Source organism: Octopus bimaculoides, chromosome 14 (assembly GCF_046866305.1).
Source record: "Octopus bimaculoides isolate indiv1 chromosome 14, ASM4686630v1, whole genome shotgun sequence".
Lineage (NCBI taxonomy): Eukaryota > Metazoa > Mollusca > Cephalopoda > Octopoda > Octopodidae > Octopus > Octopus bimaculoides.
In genome coordinates this window covers 14,645,480-14,669,830 of record NC_142941.1, presented here as the reverse complement: position 1 = coordinate 14,669,830, position 24,351 = coordinate 14,645,480, and the positions used below count along the sequence as shown (strand labels likewise).

At 34.5% G+C, this 24,351-nt stretch overlaps 1 protein-coding gene across 1 annotated transcript in view; it reads right to left on the bottom strand.

The window, feature by feature from the left end:
* LOC106880816 (protein unc-79 homolog) overlaps nucleotides 1–20,194 on the bottom strand; it is a 48,562-nt gene extending 28,368 nt beyond the window's left edge. Inside the window, exons 1-11 of the mRNA XM_089363316.1 lie at nucleotides 19,743–20,194; nucleotides 13,835–13,955; nucleotides 12,037–12,197; nucleotides 9,804–9,974; nucleotides 9,082–9,168; nucleotides 7,494–7,549; nucleotides 5,982–6,111; nucleotides 5,248–5,312; nucleotides 3,635–3,793; nucleotides 2,577–2,791; nucleotides 649–832 (exon numbers count right to left, since the gene is read on the bottom strand). Of these exons, the coding sequence (XP_089219442.1) occupies nucleotides 649–832; nucleotides 2,577–2,791; nucleotides 3,635–3,793; nucleotides 5,248–5,312; nucleotides 5,982–6,111; nucleotides 7,494–7,549; nucleotides 9,082–9,168; nucleotides 9,804–9,974; nucleotides 12,037–12,197; nucleotides 13,835–13,955; nucleotides 19,743–19,764 (1,371 nt within the window). The 5' untranslated portion in view covers nucleotides 19,765–20,194. The remainder of the gene's footprint in view (nucleotides 1–648; nucleotides 833–2,576; nucleotides 2,792–3,634; nucleotides 3,794–5,247; nucleotides 5,313–5,981; nucleotides 6,112–7,493; nucleotides 7,550–9,081; nucleotides 9,169–9,803; nucleotides 9,975–12,036; nucleotides 12,198–13,834; nucleotides 13,956–19,742) is intronic.
* Nucleotides 20,195–24,351: the final 4,157 nt, after the last annotated feature.

Here is a 24,351-nt window from a genome sequence, read left to right as displayed (position 1 = left end):
TCCAATCTGATTCGGCAGAGTTTCTACAGCTCGATGCCCTTCCTAACGCCAACCACTCCAAGAGTGTAGTGGGTGCTTTTACGTGCCACTGGCATGAAGGCCAGTCAAGTGGTACTGGCAACGGCCACGCTCAAAATGGTGTATTTTACGTGCCACCTGCACAGGAGCCAGTCCAGCGACATTGGTAACGATCACACTCAAATTGTGCTATTTATGTGCCACTAGCATGGAAGCCAGACAGCTGCTCTGGCAATGATCACGCTTGGACAGTGCTCTTAGCGCTCCACTGGTACAGGTGCCAACACGATTTCGAATTCACTTGCCCCAACAGGTCTTCGCAAGCCAAGTTTAGTGTCCAATGAAGGAGAGGTTGGCATGGGTGCCAGTCATCGAATTTGGTTCGATTTCGATTTCACTTGCCTCAACAGGTCTTCGCAAGCATATATATTCACATTGTTTTGAATTAATCATGAATTATTTCATTGCTTCAAGAGTTCAATGATGTGTTTGTTTAACTTTATAATGATATTATAAGGTAGGTGTGAAAGGCTAAATCCAGCCATTTTGAATATAAAACAGGGAGAATATTTGGGCCCAATATGGCCAGTTTAAATGTTAAAAGATTAATCAACTGTATTTGCCGCTTACAATTGAAATGTCTTCTTTGGGTTTACAAAGTTCAACTAGCAACCAAATCCCATAGCGGCTCAACAGCTTCCGGTCAGTGCCGCCTTCATCATAGAAGTCGTCTTCCTCGGGAACTTGATAGAAGTGTTCTTCACCCATTTCAACAACTCGTTTTGATTGCAGGGGTTGTGCTTCTTTGAGTAGACTGAAATTATATAAACTCAATCAATCACCTCACAAAAATACAGGGTGTTCATAAATTATCTTTACAACTTCTACAACTTATTGTCTAGATGTGTTGCATCCAACTAGTAAAGCCCATGTGGAAGTGTTCAGATGCTTCCAATAAAACTTCATTTGTTTGCCTAATTTTTCCAATAAACTCTGCTGAGCTATCATTAATTTTAATTTTTTTCTGAATTTTTCAAATTGTAAAGATAATTTCTGGACATCCTGGAATTATAAAAAAAAAAAAAAAAAAGAATGGGCTGTTCAGGCTACTGATCTGAAGAGTGGGGTGTCAACTTGAGAACATGACATTTTTGAGTTGTTACTGTTTCCAAATTAACTTCATGTCATTTATGTTTCAGAAAATAATAATGGTAGACACTCAGCTTACTCAAGAAACGAAGAGACCTGCAGTAACTGCGGCCTCAAAGCTGAGCACAGCAATTTAGAGAGAGTTCAGTTTTTAAAAGTTGCCAGATCTTTTGTCAACTAAGTTTGCAAGGGGTTAGAAGCTTCAAATGGAAAGGCATCGCCAGTATCAAAATGCAAAAAGCATTCCCAACATACCAATATCATCAGAACACCCAAATTTACTCAAGAACTTCAGCGGATCATTGATGGAAATCTCATAAAATCCATGAGGCCAATAGCAAAACATCTTCCTGTGTTAAAAGGGACAATCAGAAATGTTGTCCACAAAGACATCTGGTACAAATCTTACATGATGAGGAGAGGTCAAACCATGTCAGGAAAAACCCAGATGACATAATTTGGTTTTTCTCATATGAGGAAAACTTTGACCAAGACCAGAAGATTAACTGCAAAAATGACAGATGATTATGTTCAGATCCTTCAGTCATGCACACAAAATTTCTGACAACTGTCATGGCTTTTGAAGTTGTCAGTAATGAAAGATATGTGATGCTTCCTCACTTCTTTCCACAAGGTCTTAGAGTTAACTACATTAAGGGCCTGGAAACTGTTGTCAAGCCCTGGATAAATAAAGAATGTATTTCAGCAGGACTCTGCACCATCACATAAGGCTCAAGCAACCTACGAATGGGTGAATGACAATTTTCATGACCACATAATCCCTAACACTTGGCCTCCAAACACTTCAGATTTCAGTCCATAGGACTACTATGTGTGGAGTGTTGTTGAGAGAGAAGTCAATTATAACACCAAGGATTCTTTGAAAGCTACCATACTCAGAGTATTGTCTGATATGAACCAGGACCAATTAATTTGGGAATATAGATGATTCAGATCTCACATACAAGCAGTTACTGATGCTGAAAGTGGCTACGTTGAATAAAATTATGAAGAAGATAATCTAGTTCATATGCACAAATTTTTTCATTAGTAAAGCTGTTTTCTGCTGTTGTATGTGTTTTACTAAAAAGACAAATTTGTCCTCAAATACCTTATGCACCCTGTATGATGTACCTCGAACCACATAATGAAGACTACAATGATATATCTAGGTAAACATTATTTAACGAGTCCTTCAACATCCAATCTGCCTTTGTTATAATTATGCCTAGGACTAATTATTATCCAGTGTGTCATTCTTCCCTCCTTAAACAGCAGGGTATAATTTAAGAGAGATTTAGCTCTGCTATTTCTAGCAAGTAATGTAACCAAATAGAAGCTCCTTCATTGGTTTATATAGACTTTAATGCTTTACCTAATGTTGTCAAATCCTGGAACATGTAACTCACCTTACAATAGCATCAATTAAATAACGCTGCGTCTCTCGATCACAATGCCAGATTTCTGGAATGCTTTCATGGAAGATATGTTTCTGCCCAGTTTCACTGCTGTGGCGTACCATGTGACAGTTTTGACAATACCTGATTGGTCGGTTACCATTCTGACTAGCACAGTTGATATTAAAACAGGTACACACGGCAATGGCATTGCTTGAACGGCAATTCTAAAGTGTTAAAAACAGTGGTAAAATGTAAGTATTAGATAGATTCATTAACTCAATCTATATTCACAATTTCAATCAACATCGTAATTACCTAACATAACATTGGCAGAGTTACAACTGTGTGGATATGGAGCTTGTTTCATAATCACATGGTTTCAAGTTCATTTTCCACTACATGTCACCTTGGGCAAGTGTCTTAGGTTAACCAATACTCTGTGAGCAGAATTGGTAGATGTGCTGTCTCAATATGAGATCACCATGTCATGCACATGTGGTTGTGATGCATGTACCTGGTGTACCCTTAGCAGATGGGTAGTCATGATGGGTATATTGGACTTCATATATTTGCACCCAGGTGTCACTTTGACAACATGCACTGCTCTCATCATCATCATCATCATCGTTTAACGTCCGCTTTCCATGCTAGCAGGGGTTGGACGATTTGACTGAGGACTGGTGGACCAGGTGGCTACACCAGGCTCCAATCTGATTTGGCAGAGTTTCTACAGCTGGATGCCCTTCCTAATGCCAACCACTCCGAGAGTGTAGTGGGTGCTTTTACATGCCACCGGCACAAAGGCCAGTCAGGCGGTACTGGCAATGGCCATGCTATTTTACGTGCTCACTCAATAATATTAATAATAATGTAATATGAATAAAATGATAAACGTTTTGGTGCATGACTTTTGGCCTACCCTGTATATGCCACAGAATTTGGGATTTGAGAAGGACCTTTGATCTTCTTTTGACTTTAAGCATAATATGGGTTAACTGGTTCTGCAAACATTAAAAAGATGCTAAAAGAATCTATCGAAAAATATTAAAAGAATTAAAATGTTTAACCTTGTTCTCGCAGGTCGTTGGTACATGAGACATTGGAAGTAGTATATCAACCATGTACTCATCGTGTACTCTCTTAAGTGGTTCTGCACAGTCACTGCAGACATATAGTGGGGGTGGTTTGTCCCTTGACTGAATTGCAAGAGCAGGGTTTGGACACATCTGAAATATTGAATGAAGTAAGAAGAAAAAAAAAACAAATAGTAAAAGAGAGAGGTTAATGAAAGACAAAAATATCAAAACAGAGAAGAAAAATGAAGGAAACTTTTTCTTTTTTACTATGGCTATTGGCACGTGGGTATGCGGTTAAGAAACTTGCTTCCAAATACCATGTTTCCATGGGTTCAGTCCCATTGTGCAGCACTTTGGGCAAATGTGTGTTCTATTCTAGCTTCAGGCCTATCAAAGCCCTGCAAGTTGATATTGTAAATGGAAACTGAAAGAAGCATGTGTATATATTCTTTTACTCTTCTACTTGTTTCAGTCATTTGACTGTGGCCATGATGGAGCACTCTGTTTAGTCAAACTTATTCTTTGAAAGCCTAGTACTTATTCCATCGGTCTCTTTTGCCAGACTGCTAAGTTACAGGGACATAAACACACCAACATAAGTGGTCACAAATTCATACATACACACACACACATATACGACAGGCTTCTTTCAGTTTCCATCACAGACATACACATGCACACACACACACACACATAGACAGACAGACAGACAGACATAGATAGATAGATGGGTGGTTCTGCATTTGGGGCTCAGTTTTGTCTCTGCCAGAGCTAACCAGTGTGATATGCTACTGTTCCCAATGAAAGCTTGCTGGTACAGATTGATAAGATCATCATCATCATCATCTTTTCTGGGCAGGGAACACTGACGGGGTCGGGGGCGTAGGAATACTTCTAGCGGAGAAATGGGTGGATAAGGTAATCGAGGTCGTTAGAGTAAGTGACAGAGTACTTAAGATCAGACTAGTGCTTCATCATAGATTAGCTACTGTCATCTCAGCCTATGCACCTCAACCTGGGCTACCAGATGGTCTGAAAGACCAATTCTATGACACCCTCTTGCAAACTACCTCGTCGACGAGTGACAGGGACCTTCTCTTTGTGGCTGGAGACTTCAACGGTCATGTCGGACGTCGTGCTGGGGGCTTCCATGGCATACATGGAGGCTATGGCTTCGGTTCCCGCAACGAGGAGGGAACCAGACTGCTGGAGTTCTGTGATGCAACCAATCTTATGGTCTGCAATACCAACTTCAGGAAACCTGCCAGTCACCTAGTCACCTACCGCTCCGGCAGACACTCTAGCCAAATCGACTACATCCTCGCCAGAAATAGGGAAAGAGGGCGGCTTATAAATGCCAAGATATGGTCAGTATGAAAAAGTACATGAAAAAGTAGCCCAGATTCTGGGCTACTTTTATACATTTATACACACAAAAAGGCATCCAACTTTTCATTTGCAAGTGTTATTGTATTATTTCAACTGAAAAAAAACCAGCCTGAGTCTCAGAGTATTGTGTAAATAGAGAAAAAAAATTGCACACACACGAAAAAGCTTAGGAACCAGGATTACTTTTTCATGCAACACATTGTATAAGGATTTACCTTGACAGCTTGACAATTTCCTGAGTTTACGCAGTTTTCTCGTTGACACAGAACAGGTGGCCATGCTACAAAACATAGACAAATATACAATTGTATGAATGTGAATGAGAAAATAGGTCTATGCGAATGTGAGTAAGGACGTGTACATGAATGTATATGTTTGTGCATTCACTTAATGGGTTTTCTGAATATTTATACGAGGTGCATTCAAGAAGTTTTGGGACTTTTTTAGTTGAGTAATTATAACTGTCCTGGATTATTATAAGTTTAGTATATCATCATTAATATGCTAATAAGCTGACTTGCCAACATTTTTTTTATTCCATATTGATTGGCGTAGCTCAAGAGTCATATAAAGGCTTCACACTGCATTATCAATGACCCATTCGTTGTTGCATTTTCTACTTTGGCTAAACAGCAAAAAAATGTTTTTTAAAAAATTGAATGTTCATGGAGCACGGAGTTAGCATACTAGCATATTACAATCATTGCATTGTGCACTATGGTAAGGTACATAACTCTTTCTGTTTCAATCATCTAGCTACTAGCAGATCCAACTCTCAATTCAAAGTACTGTATTTAGCATAAGATCAGATATCCCATTGTTATATCAGTTGTTCATATAGCAATACAAGTCTCCTTCCCCACTTCATTTAAGAACAGAAACCATTTTGATTGTGTTAATATGGAAATAATAGACACGACATGAAACAATAAAACATATATCTACTCACGCTGGTATTTGTAGTGAATTCCACGTCTTTCTGAATGTGATGGGTTTAACTGGGGCCAGTAGTAGAACAGTAAATTAGCAGCTGGGGCCCTTGCAGAAGGGGGTCCATATGCAATAACACTGAGCAGGTCCTAGACGAAATTTAAAGAAAACAATTATGAAGAAGGGCTCTGAAAATATAATTCTTGAAACAAAGATGGGGAGAGCGATAGAGGAGAGAGTGGTTCATTTACATGCTCATAGATCAATATGACCTAAATGAATATATATATATATATATATATATATATATATATATATATATGTATACATTATTATTATTATTAATAATAATATGACAACAGAAGAATGAATGAGACCTCGAAATTATGTGAATGGAGGAATTTATCTATAAATATAATATGTGACAATGAGTTGGTTGCCATAATAAAACTCAGAGTTTCGGATGCCGGGGCTGAAGTCTGCTCCGGCATCTCATTAGTTATTAAGACAAATAAAAATGCTATGTAAAAACCGTTAAATAAAGGGAAATTACTCCAATAGGCGTGGCAGTATATATATATATATATATATATATATATATATATATATACACACACACACATACATATATATACATACACACATATATATATATACACATACATATATATACACATACATATATATACATATATATACATCATCATCATCATCATCATCGTTTAACGTCCGCTTTCCATGCTAGCATGGGTTGGACGATTTGACTGAGGACTGGTGAAACCGGATGGCAACACCAGGCTCCAGTCTGATTTGGCAGAGTTTCTACAGCTGGATGCCCTTCCTAACGCCAACCACTCAGAGAGTGTAGTGGGTGCTTTTATACACACACACATATATATACATATATATATATATACACACACACATATATATACATATATATATATACACACATACATATATATATACATATATACATACATATACATATATATATACATATACACATATACATATATATATATATACACAAATACATATATATATATACATATATATATATATATATATATATATAACTCTTCGAAACACCAGTGTTTTAATGGTGGCAGCTGATGAAGGATATGTTCTCTATGTGGCCTGCATGTTTTTTGTACCTTGTTTATCATTTTGTCCATGTTCTTTTGCAACGTCATGTACCCAGATATGCATCTATATAGACAATGCAATGCAGACTTTAAAAAAAGACTTTTACTATAAATGACAGGTTGTTATTGCTGCTGGCAGAGAAACACAGTGAAAGAGAGAGAGAGAGAGAGAGACAGTGTGTGAAAAATAGAATTAAAATTTCTTTCAAGAAAAAAACAAACAGGTTGTTGTTGATCATATCAATGTGACCATTGTAGTATGCTTCTGCTGAAGGCTCTATTTCATCTTGACTAGATTGTTATTCGGCAGCATAGTGACAGGTAGGGAGTGGTACATATTAGTTATGAAAAACAGTAGAGTTAATTATCTGAATTATACTCACCTTAACTACTTCTCTTTTCATACTCATAAAGAATTCCAGAATTTGAGAATGAAACACTAGATTAGAAAGAAATATTAAAAATGAAAATAACATATAAGCACATAAAAACCATAAATACAAATCTTTTACAGTTTGTTACCAGTCACCATAATGTCCCCTCAACTAGTATTTTTGTGGTAATAATAAAGAAAAAAATTATAATGATTAATGTTGATTACACAGATCCCAGTCAATACTGGGACCTATATATAATCAACCAATCCCCTTCCCCTCAAAATTACCAGCCTTGTGCCTTTAGTAGAAAGGATTATCATCGTCATCACCATCATCATGATCATGATCATCAATCATCAGGATCATCATCAATCATCATCATCACCAATCACCATGATCATCAATCATCATGATCATCAATCATCAGTCATGATCATCAATCATCATCATCATATTTAACATTAAGGTGGCAAACTGGGAAAATCATTAAGCAGGCTGGATGATGCACGGTGGTATTTCATCCATTATTATGTTCTAAGTTCAATTGTTGCCAAGGTTGACTTTGCCTCCCATCCTTTCAGGGTCAATAAAATAATGGGATCAATGTAATTGACTGACCCCCTCCTCCCCAAATTTCAGGCCTTGTGCCCATAGTAGAAAGGATCATTAAGTGAAAGAGCAGATACAAATATATGAAGCCCAAGATACCCATGTGACTACCCATGTGATAAGGGTACACTGGGCACATGCATCACAAACCATATGAGCACAACATTGTAATCTCATATCAAGATGAACAGTGCATGACCTTGCAGATGGGGCACATATATATTTATAAAATACACTTTAATTGAAATATAGTTTCCTTAAAATTAAACGTATCTAACATAATAAATGTGCATGTCAGTGTCTCAGTGTGTCACACTTATTCAATTTTACTCCTTGGGGCTGTAGCCCAACATATCATACCATTTGGAATCAGGCTGACTCCATGAGTAAATTAAAAACATTCTAGACTGAATCCAGACCTGCAATCCAGCTTTACAAACCTTGCCAAAACTGACCACACCTGTGCTTGTGGCATGTAAAATGCACTCAGTCTGCTCTATAGGGTGGTTGGTGTTAGGAAGGGCGTTCAGCTGTAAAAATCCTGCCAGAACAGACACAGAAGTCTGGTGCAGGCTTCTTCCTGGCCAGCTCCTATCAAACTGTCCCACTCATGTAAAACGCACTCAGTCTGCTCTGTAGGGTGGTTGGCATTAGGAAGGGCATCCAGCTGTAGAAACTCTGCCAGATCAGATTGGAGCCTGGTGCAGCCATCTGGTTTGCCAGTCCTCAGTCAAATCGTCCAACCCATGCTAGCATGGAAAGCGGACGTTAAACACTGATGATGATGATGATGATATATATATATATATATATATATATATATATATATATATATGCATATATATATATATATATATCAGCACAAATGTTCAAGTATGTTGTGTGAAAGCATTTTAAAAAATAAAACAATAAAATTCAAGTTTGAACAAAAGTAAAACAACAGAAAACTGTAAAGAAGAGCAACAAGGCAAAAGGGAAGACTTACTGCTAGTTTCAGTGTGTTGGAAGACTATCGTAATGATAGCAGCTGCTGATTCACTTGCATACGTGGGTTCATCATGACCAAAAGTGCCTACAAATATTTCATAAATATACATACATATATATGTGTGCATTGTGTGTATCTATACAAGCATATATGCATATATGTAATTATGTACAATTCTTGGTATATTTCATTGGCGAAGGCAAAATATTTTTATAAAATGAGCCAGAAACCCAGGGTCTGGAATTATCCAATTTTCACCAGTTTATTTATCTATTTGTCTTTTCACTTTGTGCTGTATTGAATACATGATGTAGTTTTAGAGTCAGGTTTTGACTGCTATTTCAAGCATGGTGGTATCTCTTAGATACCCTTATTTATGATTTTAATACTAATTATAACCTATAAAGTTTTTTCTTCCCATGCTGCCAATTGATTTGATCGTTATTTAAATAATGATCTCATCCTTATTAATATAGGAATTTATATATATATATTCACTGTATCATTATATTTACTGTGGTGGTATTTTGACTCTATAGCACATGGTGTTTGGATGGGTAAATGAACTGGTCATGTATATACATGCATATATATGTATACATGCATATATATGTATACATGCATATATATGTATACATGCATGGCCACAGTCTAATGACTGAAACAGATAAAAGATATAGACAGCTATAAACAAGAAAAACATGTTAATCCTGACTTACCCAATGTCATAGGAAGAAGACTGCTGCAGAGGAGGTCAATTGTATCTTTGTGTAAAGAAGGCGGGAAAATTGCCAGAGTCGATGCTACAGTGTAGGGAAGGGCATTGAGCAACTCATGCTCTAGAAATGGCACCAAACATCCAAGAACATTCGATATTGCTTCACCAAGATCTGGGAGAATATGACATTAAAAGTGATATAAGTTGTAGTAGCTAATAATAATAATGATAACAATAATAATAATAATAATTATAATTACGATGAAAGTAAACAAACTTTGTTTGTTCTTTTTTAGAAGCATTGAGATGTATTGTCAGAACAGAAATAAATTTATTTCTCAAACGCGTGATAACGCTTTAAATAGCGTCATCAGGATAAATTATCCATTTATTGCAGAAAAATACGCTACTGGCCAGCCATGAGACTCGAACTCACATCTCTGTGATTGCGCGTCAAGTGTTTTACCATTAAACTAAACTGCTCAGCAACGAATTCTTCTGCAATTTTAGAACTTATAAATTTAGTTTCATAAGACGCTAACGTTAAATTCAACAAACTTTGTTTGTTTACTTTCATCGTAAAGTTGAATTTAACGTTAGCGTCTTATGAAGCTAAATTTATAAGTTCTAAAATTACAGAAGAATTCGTTGCTGGGCAGTTTAGTTTAATGGTAAAACACTTGACGCGCAATCACAGAGATGTGAGTTCGAGTCTCATGGCTAGCCAGTAGTGTATTTTTCTGCAATAAATGGATAATTTATCCTGATCATGCTATTTATAGCATTATCACTTGTTTGAGAAATAAATTTATTTCTGTTCTAATAATTATAATAATTATAATAATAATAATAAGAGAGACTTCCAAAATACAAAGACCTGGAAATAGAGGTAACTCAAATGTGGAATCTAAATACAGAAACAATTCCTATCATAATATGTGCCTTAGGTATAATAAAAAAATATTCAGACAAATACATAACAAAAACACCAGGACTTACAAATATATATAACATACAGAAAATTGCACTACTGGGCACTGCACACATCCTACGTAAAACACTTTCAATACAGTAACCATAAGAGCATCACAGCAAACCACAGCACATACCCAAGGCACACAGAGCTGCCCTCGGTAGTGAAGTGAAAGCACGTTATAAAAATAAAACTACTGAATGATAATAATAATAATGATTTCTTTTATTGGCCACAAGGGCCCAGGATATGGAGGACAATGTTGAAGGGCGATTTACAGCACACAAAAACAAAAGCAAGAATTATAGAAACAGGTTAGGGTTTACACCAAAGGTAGATACTACCACATTAAAGGACACGACAGATATATAACAGAAAGTAGAGAAATAATAATAAATAAATAATGTGTATATATCTGTATATATGTGGAGGCGCAATGGCCCAGTGGTTAGGGCAGCAGACTTGCGGTCATAGGATCACGGTTTCGATTCCCAGACCGGGCGTTGTGAGTGTTTATTGAGCGAAAACACCTAAAAGCTCCACGAGGCTCCGGCAGGGGATGGTGGCGAACCCTGCTGTACTCTTTCACCACAACTTTCTCTCACTCTTACTTCCTGTTTCTGTTGTGCCTGTAATTCAAAGGGTCAGCCTTGTCACACTGTGTCACGCTGAATATCCCCCGAGAACTACGTTAAGGGTACACGTGTCTGTGGAATGCTCAGCCACTTGCACGTTAATTTCACGAGCAGGCTGTTCCGTTGATCGGATCAACTGGAACTCTCGCCGTTGTAAGCGATGGAGTGCCACCTCTGTATATATATCTATGTGTGGTGTCTTTGTGCCTGTGTTTGTCTCCCACCACTGCTTGATAACTGGTGTTGGTTTGCTTACATCCATATCAAAAAGTGGTTATGCAAAAAGAGATCGATAGAATAAGTACCAGGCTTGAAAAAAAAAAAAAAACGACAGGGGTCAATTTGCTTGATTAAAAACACTCGAGGTGGTGCTCCAGCATGGCTGTAGTCTAATGACTGAAACAAGTAAAAGATTCACACACACACACTCACACACACTTATAATTGCCCTCACAGAAGCATACAATGTTGTTTCATAAACAATTGAGTCGCATAACACATATATGCACACACATACATCTATAGATTTGCCCACAGAAAATTGATAAACTGCAACACACACACACACACACACACACACACACACACACATGCACACACAAACATACATATACACATATACTTACCGTGTTGTTTGACAAGCAGCTGAGGAACTATATCAATGATGTTCAGAACTGCTTCATACAAACCAGAGTAGTTCAAATTTGGGAAGACAGACAAGCGGACACTGTCTCTTTGACGCGGGCCATAGCTATCAGACGGGATATCAGGAACGTCTTTAAGTACACTGTTGGAGAAGGGAGGTAAATCAGTAAAGTGAGAAGAGATGAGATGATTTGAGAGATGAGATGAAGTGAGACGAAATGAAATCCAATGAAATGAGATGAGATAAAAATGAGAGGAAATGACATGAAATGAGATGAAATAAGATGACACTGAGGTGAAGTGAAATTAGATAAGACAAAAGTAGCTGAGATTAGATGAAATGAGATGGAGTAAAATGAGTTGAAATGAGATTAGATGAGACTGAGATGAGATGAAAATGAATTGGATAAAGTAAGGTGGAATTAGATGAAAGGAGATTAGATGTGGTAAGATGAGGTTGATGTCTTCAATTTTATCTTGGCAACAATGACAAACAATAATAATCCAAGACGTGATCCAGTAAATGTGATTCTATAGATATAAATATTTAGATGAAAAACAGAATGAGAACAGAGATATGTCTATCATACGAATACAACCAGACTAGAGGTCCCTGCCATTACAAAGATACCTAACCTTTCAGGATTCAAGTTATCCAGTTAAATGTGAAGGCACATGGCTCAGTGGTTAGAGCAGCGGGCTTACAATCATGAGGTTGTGAGTTCAATTCCCGGACTGGAATGCGTGTTGTGTTCTTGAGCAAGACACTTTATTTTACGTTATTTCAGTTCACTCAGCTGTAGAAATGAGTTGTGATGTCACTGGTTCCAAGCTGTATCAGCCTTTGCCTTTGCCTTGGATAAGCATCAGTGGCATGGAGAGGGGAGGCTGGTATGCATGGGCAACTGCTGGTCTTCCATAAACAACCTTGCCCGGACTTGTGCCTTAGAGGGTAACTTTCTAGATGCAATCCCATGGTCTTTCATGACTGAAGCGGGTCTTTAAGATTTTGATGACGTAATTGTTTATTTTTAAAATGACAATGTAGGGGTAGATATAAATGTTTGGAACATGGCTTAGCAGATTCTTAGATAAAGATTATGTTAATAGCACCTATAAGGAGGTGCTTTTCCATTCACCAATGTCAATGGAGCCTTGGCCAGGAGGAACTGATGTCATCAGATGGTATCCAATATTTATCAGGTGTTTGAACCCTGAACCAGGGGTTTTCAAACTGTGGTCCGCAGACCACAGGGGGTCCACAAGGACAAGACAGGGGGTCTGCAAGGACAAGACGGGGGGTCCATAGACAGCAAATACTTTTTATGGGCAATTTGATTCTATATATGTTTTTTAATCGAAATCTTTTAATTGACAATAAACCTATTTGTTAAATACTGTTAAATGAATAACTGTAAAAAAAATATGTTATTTTAAGCAAATATTTATGTATAAATTTCATAAGCGTTTATAAAGGGGTCCCTAAGGTAAAGTCTGAAATATAAAGGGGTCCACAAGTCAAAAAGTTTGAAAACCCCTGCCCTGAACCATAACCACCCACGCATTGGTGGATCAGCAGAAGTGGCCAAGTCACTGCTCCTCCTGGCTTCCAGCTTAACCCTTCTCTCTTACCTTAAAGCCAACAAGAGTTGTGCCCCAGCATGGCCACAGCTTAATGACAGAAAACTAACTACTTTACTGTGACATAATATAAAACATATTTTTAATATAAAATATATTTTGGCTCAAAACAAAACCCCCAAAAAGACCATGACTTACCTAAGTAATGTCTGTGAAAAGTACTTCAAAGTGTTAACTATATCCACTCCGCTTTGTTCAGGCAGCATGTCATTCCTAATGCGATTTTGGTAGTCTTGTAAAGTCTGAATTTTTGATGTGACTGAAAGTGATAAAAGATGGGCAGAATATATGAGATTTTGACGATGACAATGATGATGATGGTGATGATATATTTATATACATATATAATTTAGAGAATTATATATATATATATATATATATATATATATATATATATATATATATATATACATATATATATATATATATATATATATGCATATATATATATATATATATATATATACATATATATATATATATGCATATATATATATATATATATATGGGTGTGTGTGTGTGTGTGTGTGTGTGTGTGTGTGTGTGTGTGTGTATATATATATATATATATATGCATATATCATCATCATCATCATCATCATCGTTTAACGTCCGCTTTCCATGCTAGCATGGGTTGGACGATTTGACTCCGGTTTCACCAGTCCTCAGTCAAATCGTCCAACCCATGCTAGCATGGAAAGCGGACGTTAAACGATGATGATGATGATGATGATATATGCATAAATATATATATATATATATATATATATATACATACACACATATATATACAATAATAAATGGAGCAAAACGCATATAATTAACAAGTTCCTCTAAAGGAACTTATTAATTATACGCGTTTTGCTCCATTTATTATTATTCTTCATATATATATATACATATATATATATACACACACACATATATACATACATATATATACGTATGAAAATATATATATATATACATACATACATATATATACATATGAATATATACATATATACATGCATATATATATACATATGAATATATACATATATACATGCATATATATATACATATATACATATATATACATATATACATGCATATATATATACATATATACATGCATATATATATACATATATACATATATATACATATATATACATATATACATGCATATATATACACATATATATACATACATATAAATATATATACATATATATGTATATACATATATATATACATACATATATATATACATACATATATACATACATACATATATACATACATATATATACATACATATATATACATACATATATATACATACATATATATATACATACATATATATATACATACATATATATATACATACATATATATATACATACATATATATATACATACATATATATATACATACATATATACATACATATATATATACATACATATATATATACATACATATATACATACATATATATATACATACATATATATATACATACATATATATATACATACATATATATATACATACATATATATATACATACATATATATACATACATATATATATACATACATATATACATACATATATATACATACATATATATATACATACATATATATATACATACATATATATATACATACATATATATATACATACATATATATATACATACATATATATATACATACATATATATATACATACATATATATATACATACATATATATATACATACATATATATATACATACATATATATATACATACATATATATATACATACATATATATATACATACATATATATACATATATATATATATATACACACATATATATACATACTTATATATATATATACACACATATATACATACATATATATATACACACACATATATATATATATACACACACATATATACATACATACACACACATATATACATACATATATATATATACACACATATATACATACATATATATATATACACACATATATATATATACACACATATATACATACATATATATATATACACACATATATACATACATATATATATATACACACATATATATACATACATAAATATATATACACACATATATATACATACATAAATATATATACACACATATATATACATACATAAATATATATACACACATATATATACATACATAAATATATATACACACATATATATACATATATAAATATATATACACACATATATATACAAACATAAATATATATACACACATATATATATACATATGTATATATACATATGTATATATACATATATATATACATACACTTACATATATATACATACATATACATACATATATATACATATAAATACATACAAATACATACATATAAATACATACATCTACATATATATATATATATATATTACAGGTAAAGGCTAGTTTCTGATTTTCTCGCCAGAAATGTATCCTTTGCTTCTTAGAGTGTGCTTCTCCAAATGTATGTTTTTCTAAAAAACGTATACATATATATATATATATATATACATTGTTTCTGGGGAGAGTCATTCCCTATTAGTGCCTTATATATATATATATATATATATATATATATATATATATGCTCGTGCACATACAAATACACGTACATATACATGTATGTTAACTTTTGACCAGGAAAAAGTAGATAGTGACTTCGAAGTTTGGTCTTGCTCGCCCCCATCAGACTAATTTTAAAATATAAAGCAAAATAATACACATTTTCCTGGGGAAAATACTAAAAAATAAACTATGATTTCTTAACTGCAGAAATTTATTTAAAACTAAACTCAGAAACCTATTTTGTGTAGTATGGTAAGTAGGACGGTTTTGCAATTTCTAACTCACTCTAAAACCTGCACAGTTCATTTGTTTATAGGTATCAAATGTTCATGCTGAACATTAAGCTTCTCCCACCCACATACATAGACACCAATAACAACAACACCACCACCATCACTCCCTCAAATCAACATTACCTGTACAGGTGTACGATGTACCATGCATCAGATATCGAAGTGATCGCAGAGCAGCGTGAGATGAAGTGTTTTGTTCATGAACACAACGCACCACGCTGTTCAGGAATCGAACCCGCGATCTCGAGATCGTGAGTGCAACACCCTAACCACTAGGTCAAGCGCTCTCAACATGTTGTAGTAGTACAGCATTATTATACGAATACTAAAAATACGACCATCAGACACACTATCAAAGCCAGCATTCAAACCAACACTACCAACACCACCACAACAAGCCAACAAAAGAGCTTTTACATAATCACATGAACAACAGCTGCCTAAAGTACTATTGTCTTTAAAACCTAAAACTGCATCAAATAATGCAGCATTAAATACACGATAGTTGAAAAGCAAAGGGCGGGATAGTAATTGCTGGAGTGTTTTTGATCATGTCTATTCAATGTAGGCAGACCACGGGTTAAACAATAACGTCCGTCATTTTGTTCGCATATTATTATCGAATAGGGTAGTTTTATATCTTTTAAGGCCGAAGGTTTTTGTTTACTTAGTTCAAGTCAGTCGGACCTGGTCAAACGTATTAGCATATGCATTCCATTCCGTCTTCTATTTATTCTTTTCAAATAGCCTCCATCCTTTTTTTAAGAGTTCGAGGGACATTTCTTACAGGTCAAACGACCACGTAGAGGTTATAAGGCAACATTTATTACAATCTAATGAATAAACTTCCGTACATATCGGATCTCCAACCCTTGGACAGATGAAATTAAAGCACAGTTAGAACATTTTATAGTCCAGTGTGGTTTTACATGTTCTACCACACCATTATTCGAGTAATATTTCTTGTATACATTTAAAAATTTTAACGAAACTATTTACAAAAATGTTTATATAACAGATCTCCGCAAAATGATAGAGTCGACTACAATGTAGATATATTATTTTAATAACAGTATATTAAATGAAACAAGTAACAGAAGAAAATAGGCGGCAAATTATGAAATGCTTTTAAAATAGATGTTACTATCACGACTGAAGGTAGCTGAAACTATCCTGGAATTTGAGTGGTGATAATACTATATAAGGCCTATTCTAAAGTACAGGATTTAATTCCTTCGAGATAGGTCTAAGAGTAACGGTAATCAATACTCCCTCCCATAGAGGAAGAAGAAATAATTCGTTCGTTTTATTGGCCACAAGGGCTAATATCAATTAAAGACATGTAAGGACAAAGACAGGACGAAGGCTACAAAAGGTTTTGTCCGAAAAGGTAGGAAAGCTCGTCTAAACAGAGGAAGATCGTAAATCATTCATGTCCTTAAAAAACACGTAAACGTTTATTTTATCTAAATACATAAATAAAATGAAAATGAAATTTAAAATAAAAAAGAAGAGGAATCATCTGAAACACATCATCATCAAGTTAGATAATATTACTTAAACGAAAGACCACAAATTTATAAGAGATGCGGAAATGAGATGGTTAAGGATATGGATACACACACACACACACACACACACACACATATATATATATATATATATATATATATATATATATATATATATATATATATATATATATATATATATATATGTGTGTATATGTATGTGTATAAACGTAGTGGAATGTGAGTGTGCGGTATGTCCCGTGTTTATAAGCCAGCAGCTGATTCCGACTCCAAGCTGGAATCGGTCAATAACAATTACAAGAAATGAATGAATGCTCATAATGTAATAAACCCACAAATGTCATAAATGGCCTTTTACTCTTAAAATCGAAAGTAATATCGTGTCTTGAAATAGTTTTAGTGGTTCGTTTTACTTTCGATTTAGTAACAAATTCTGTAGAGAAAACCGAAAGAATACACACGCACACAAAATTTTTCTATGAGGAACATGGAAAATAAGATTTTCGAGAAAAAGAGATATAAGAAGCTGTGACGTTCATGCATTTTCTTCGGGAGCAAAGAAAAATTTGTAACTTCAATGAAACGGATTCGGTTAAAAAATAAATATTCATCAACGGCGCATTTTCATGTAACCACCTCGTTTTTACGATCGATCAAAACAAATAAAATAGAATATAAATAAAAGGCAACGTTTAAAATTAAAAATATGTAAACATACAATTAAATCAGAAATACCATTCTTACGTGAGTCTAAAATTCTAACGCTAATAACCCCTAAAATTGTTTATTTGTTGAGCAAACACATAAACCACTATGTGGTCGATCAGTTCGTTAGAAACAGCAACCAAATCGTCATCAATTGACACCCTACAGGCTTAGAAATAGTAGAAATACGCAGTCGTAGATATTCTATATATTTTAAAAGGAAAAAAAAAACGGGAATATTGCGGCTAGAATGTCTTTAATCATAGTTGGACTGGAACTAAACAGGTGTTTATTTGTTTTCGTTTCTAAATGTTTGAAACGATATCAAAATAAGGGCGTTTGAATGAGAGGAGAAAATGGTATGATATTCTGTAATGATAATTTCTTTCTGAAGAGAATTAATGAATATTAAATCTTCTTTGCATAAATATGAAGAATTAGAAATGTGAGAAAGGGATTAGAAAGATAAATAATTAAAAGAAGTATGACATTGTGTTTTTTTAACCTCACACCATCGTCGCAGAGTGAGCGGAACGATGCAACGTGGTCGTTTGATATGTCCTGCTAGAAATAGCAGTCACATCTATCCTAAATCACATTCTTACTGCCTAAAGAAAAAAGAAGGACACGTATTATTAGATAATAAAACCTTGGATACGAATAACAGCCTGAATAAAAAGTGGCATGGTCACATCTAGAACGTTGTTTGAAGACTGACAGATATTGGATTAGTTCCGATAAGGGAGCTAGACAGACAAACAACAGGCATGAAAGAGAAAGACAAAGAGAGTGGTATAGAGAAAGTGGAGGATAAACAAGCAACGATAAATGGTAATAATTATAATTATGCCGCTGTTGTTGATTATTATTATTATTATCAATACATACAAGTGGCTGCTCTCGTGGCCATTTTGAAGTTTGGCAACAGTGCAACAGTTCCACGGTGTAAAGCTTTGCTGTATCTCAAGAAGACAGCATCATTTGTTTTCTATTAGCACCAGGAAGTATTTTGCGTAGTCTACAAAACAGACTGCTCGAAGAAAAGTTTGGTATCCAGGCTTGAAAAACGTAATCCATCTTGTTGTGGTTACCGTCAAGAAATCTGTATCTTTTCTAATGTTTTCCTTCTTTCTTTTTCTGCTTATTTTTTAAATAAAAAAACACTTATAAAAAATTTCCTGGTTAGATATTTGGGATTTTAACCTCAAAAAATGAATATCTGATTAGATTCTATCTACAGGAAAGACACCAAAACGAATGATACTAGAAACCAAAGCAGATTCGACTGGCAGCACCGTTCCTACGCTTCTGACCAATTACCGACCTATATATGCGTGAGTGCTTGATATGCGTTTGTGTATCTGTCTTCGGATTTGGTCGGTGCTGAATGCTTTTGCAATATAGAATAATTAGACTTACGCGCGCACACACGTCCACACGCGCGTGCGCACACACACAGACATACACACTGATATATGGATGGATAGATGGATGGACGGGCAGACAAGCGGATGCATGCATGTATAATTATGTGTGTGTGTATGTATATATATATATATATATATATATATATATATATATATATAACTCTGGCCGAAATAAGATTAATGTAATATAAAGCTGAAGCAAATTAACACCAAATATACAGTGCGTGTGTTTTTATTGGCTAAACTGGCAATATGACCGTCCCCAAGTACAACAACAATATATATATATAGTTGTGTATATAAAAACGACCAATAAATTATATGTGTATGTATATATATATATATATATATATATATATATATATATATGACTGTGTGTATGTGTATACACACACACGAATGAGTGGACAAACGAAAGAAAAGTACATTCAACACATTTAGTAGCTGTTCTCTCCCCCCCTCTCTCTCTGTATATATATATATATATATATATATATATATAGAGAGAGAGAGAGAGAGAGAGAGAGAGAGCGCGTACAGAAGTTATAAAGTGACAGATACAAGTCACTTCGTAACATTTGACAAATATGTGTGTATACATACATACGTACATACATACATGTGTGTGTGTGTGTATGTATGCACGTATATACTCCTGTTTTGAATTCTTTTTTCCTATTTGTATTACTAAACCTATATATATATATATATATATATATATATACTCTTTTACTCTTTTACTTGTTTCAGGCATTTGGCTGAGGCCATGCTGGAGCACCGCCTTTAGTCGAGCAAATCGACCCCAGGACTTATTCTATCAGTGTCTTTTGCTGAACCGCTAAGTTACGGGGACGTAAACACACCAGCATCGGTTGTCAAGCGATGTTGTGTGTGTGTGTGTGTGGGGGGGCAAACACAGACATACAAACATATACACACACATACATATATATACATATATACGACGGGCTTCTTTCAGTTTCCGTCTACCAAATCCACTCACAAGGCTTTGGTCGGCCCGAGGCTATAGTAGAAGAACACTTGCCCAAGGTGCCACGCAGTGGGACTGAACCCGGAACCATGTGATTGGTAAGCAAGTTACTTACCACACAGCCACTCCTGCGGGAGGTTAAGTTTATTGGTGAGCTAAACGAACGAATAGATACGCTGGGTAATTGCTGTAACGGATTTTCGGGGATCCAAGCTCGTAACTGAGACGGGAGCTATGGATACTTTACAGGTTTCCGATTTAGTAGATACATATTTGTGAAAGAGGACAACAAACGCCGAGGCATAACAAGCATCTCAAGTCACATTATTTTATATTATTCTTAAATTGGCCGAGGCCTTACAGCTGTTTCTTGGATATTCCAAGTGATAAGCGAGTATTCCTGAATATGGGGTACTCCGTCATCAGAGACAAGTAGACAGATTCGCTTACTATCTGCGAATTTTCCATGTTTAGATCTTTCATATGTTCTCTACTTGTCTCTGATGACGGAGTACCCCATATTCAGGCATACTCGCCTATCACTCGGGATATCCCAGAAACAGCTGTAAGACCACATCTAATTTAAGAATAATATAAAATAATGTATATGACTTGAGATACTTGTTATGCCTCGCTGTTTGTTGTCCTCTTTCACACACACACACACACACATATGAATGAGGAAAAGAAGAAAATGGAGTACTAATATACATCAATGCAAAAACTAACGTATTTAGTTTTTCACTGAACACTGGTATAAACCAGAGAACTTGAGCTAACAGCCGAACGAGGAAATCTTATTCGACCTGGAAGACAACTTTTGTCAAACAGCCAACCAACTCAAATGGCTATCGGTGATAAAGAAGAAGAACAACAACACACTTGGCAGATTTCCCACGTACCAACTAGACCACCTACTTCACCCACCCCCAACCAACCGAGAACTCAGCTACAAACTATCCAGACTGAAACAGTCTATCTCCAACATCTTAAGGAAGGAATCGAAAATAATCCGAAATATTATATCAGACTATGGATGATTATTATAGTCCATTGTTGTGCCATTCAAGACACATTATATTTTACAAACAATACACAATGCTTCAAGCGAACTACAATACTCTCCTATATATATACTCTCCTATATATATATATATACATATATATGTGAGTAAAAATAAATACAAAAAAAGGGTTTTGTATGATCGTGTACAGAGGAATATATTATTTTATTTAAAAGAGTTTCAACTCTGTTTTTTATGTTTTATTTATATTCTTGTAAAATTAATGTGGGATATAGAATATGGAATATATAATATATAATATAAAAATGGATGGTACAATGAAATGAAATATTGAATGTCTTATTGAATATATGGAATATGTCTTATTGAATATATGAAATATTGAGTGTTCAATATAAAGGATTAAATATATAAAGGCGAATACGTATTTTCAATACCTTGTTCAATCCTTTATATTGAACACTCAATATTTCATATATTCAATAAGACATATTCCATATATTCAATAAGATATTCAATACTTCATTTCATTGTACCATCCATTTTTATATCTTATATATATATATATATATATATATATATATATATATATATATATATATATATATATATATATATATATATATATACATAAAAATATATATACACTGGAGGGGTAGGTAGGTATGATTGTATGTACGGAGGTGAAATAAGGGTGGAAACAGCTTCTTTTAATATTGTTGGAGTTCGGGTGGGGAGGGGGGAACATAAAAGACGGAGTATCCTGACAGGCTGTTTCACGGTTGTTGACCGCGACGTAGATATTTAAAATTGTGCATTTATATAGAGTCTGACGAGCAGTCCACAAGTGTTGGATCAGAAAATTTGGCCGACACTATTTGTTTTCTTAACGAAACACTTTCAAACTTGGGACACTGGTAGAATGTATCATATAAAACATCTTTTACACTGAGTGTTGTTGAGAAAAGTTTATATTTTTAAAGTTATATATTTTTTAAATTGTCGTATTTCGGTAATTTCAACCAATCACTGACGTCTATTGAGGTGAAAACAATTACTGCTGTGGATTGTCAACAACACGTTGTGGCGGTGTAATGGGATCTTTTCCCTTGAATAAAATTAGTGCCGTTGTTTGTCAACAACTATTATTTATGACATCGTTCGTGCGTTTGTACTGGTTTTAGCTTTAGGGTTTTAGTGTTAGGGTTCGGGTTTTAGAGTTAGGGTTAGGGTTCGGGTTTTAGAGTTAGAGTTACGTTTAGGGTTATGAGTATTTTTGCCAAATTTGGTGAAAATCTGTTCAATACACCGCCACAAATTTTTCACCAAATTTGGCAAAATTACTCATAACCCATACATACATACATACATACATGTATGTTGTGTTGAGTAACTACTTTTGGTGCTAGTATAGCATGCGGTCTACTACGGTGTTAAACAGTATATCCAGGGTTATCTACCTTAAAAGGTCAGTTAATAAAGGAAATCAATTTTTCAATTATACAGACGTTAACAACAAATTAAACTGGACAAGGATTCTGGATTATTTTCCCGGATTTTTTACTTAATTTTTGAGAGCAATCGGGTTCATTTTTAGTATTCTCGTTTGTGAGAGCAGTCGAGTTTATTTCAGATATTCTCGTTTTAAAAATTATCTCTGGTTAATCGTCGAGAGGACGTTGGTGTTGTCTTGGCGGAGCTTTGCACCGAGTGCTCTTGTTTATATTTTACTTTATTTTTTCATTTTGTTTTTAATGAAACAAATTGCAGATTCAAGCTAGCATCATTAATGAATATCTTTATTATAACCACGTAGGATAGAATTATGGTCGATGCTTAGATTTGCTGTGAATTTACATTCCTCCCTCTCTCATTTTCATTGAGATATTGTTTGAAACATTAGAAAGAGAAGGGGCGAAGATCAGAATACAAGCTGTCACACTGCTTATTAATCCAAATGTTCTTAATGGAAAGATATTTTTTTTTAAAGAAAAATTAATGTAATTTACATAAGCAAGAGTTATGTCCCTTACAATGTTAAGCAGACGAACGGT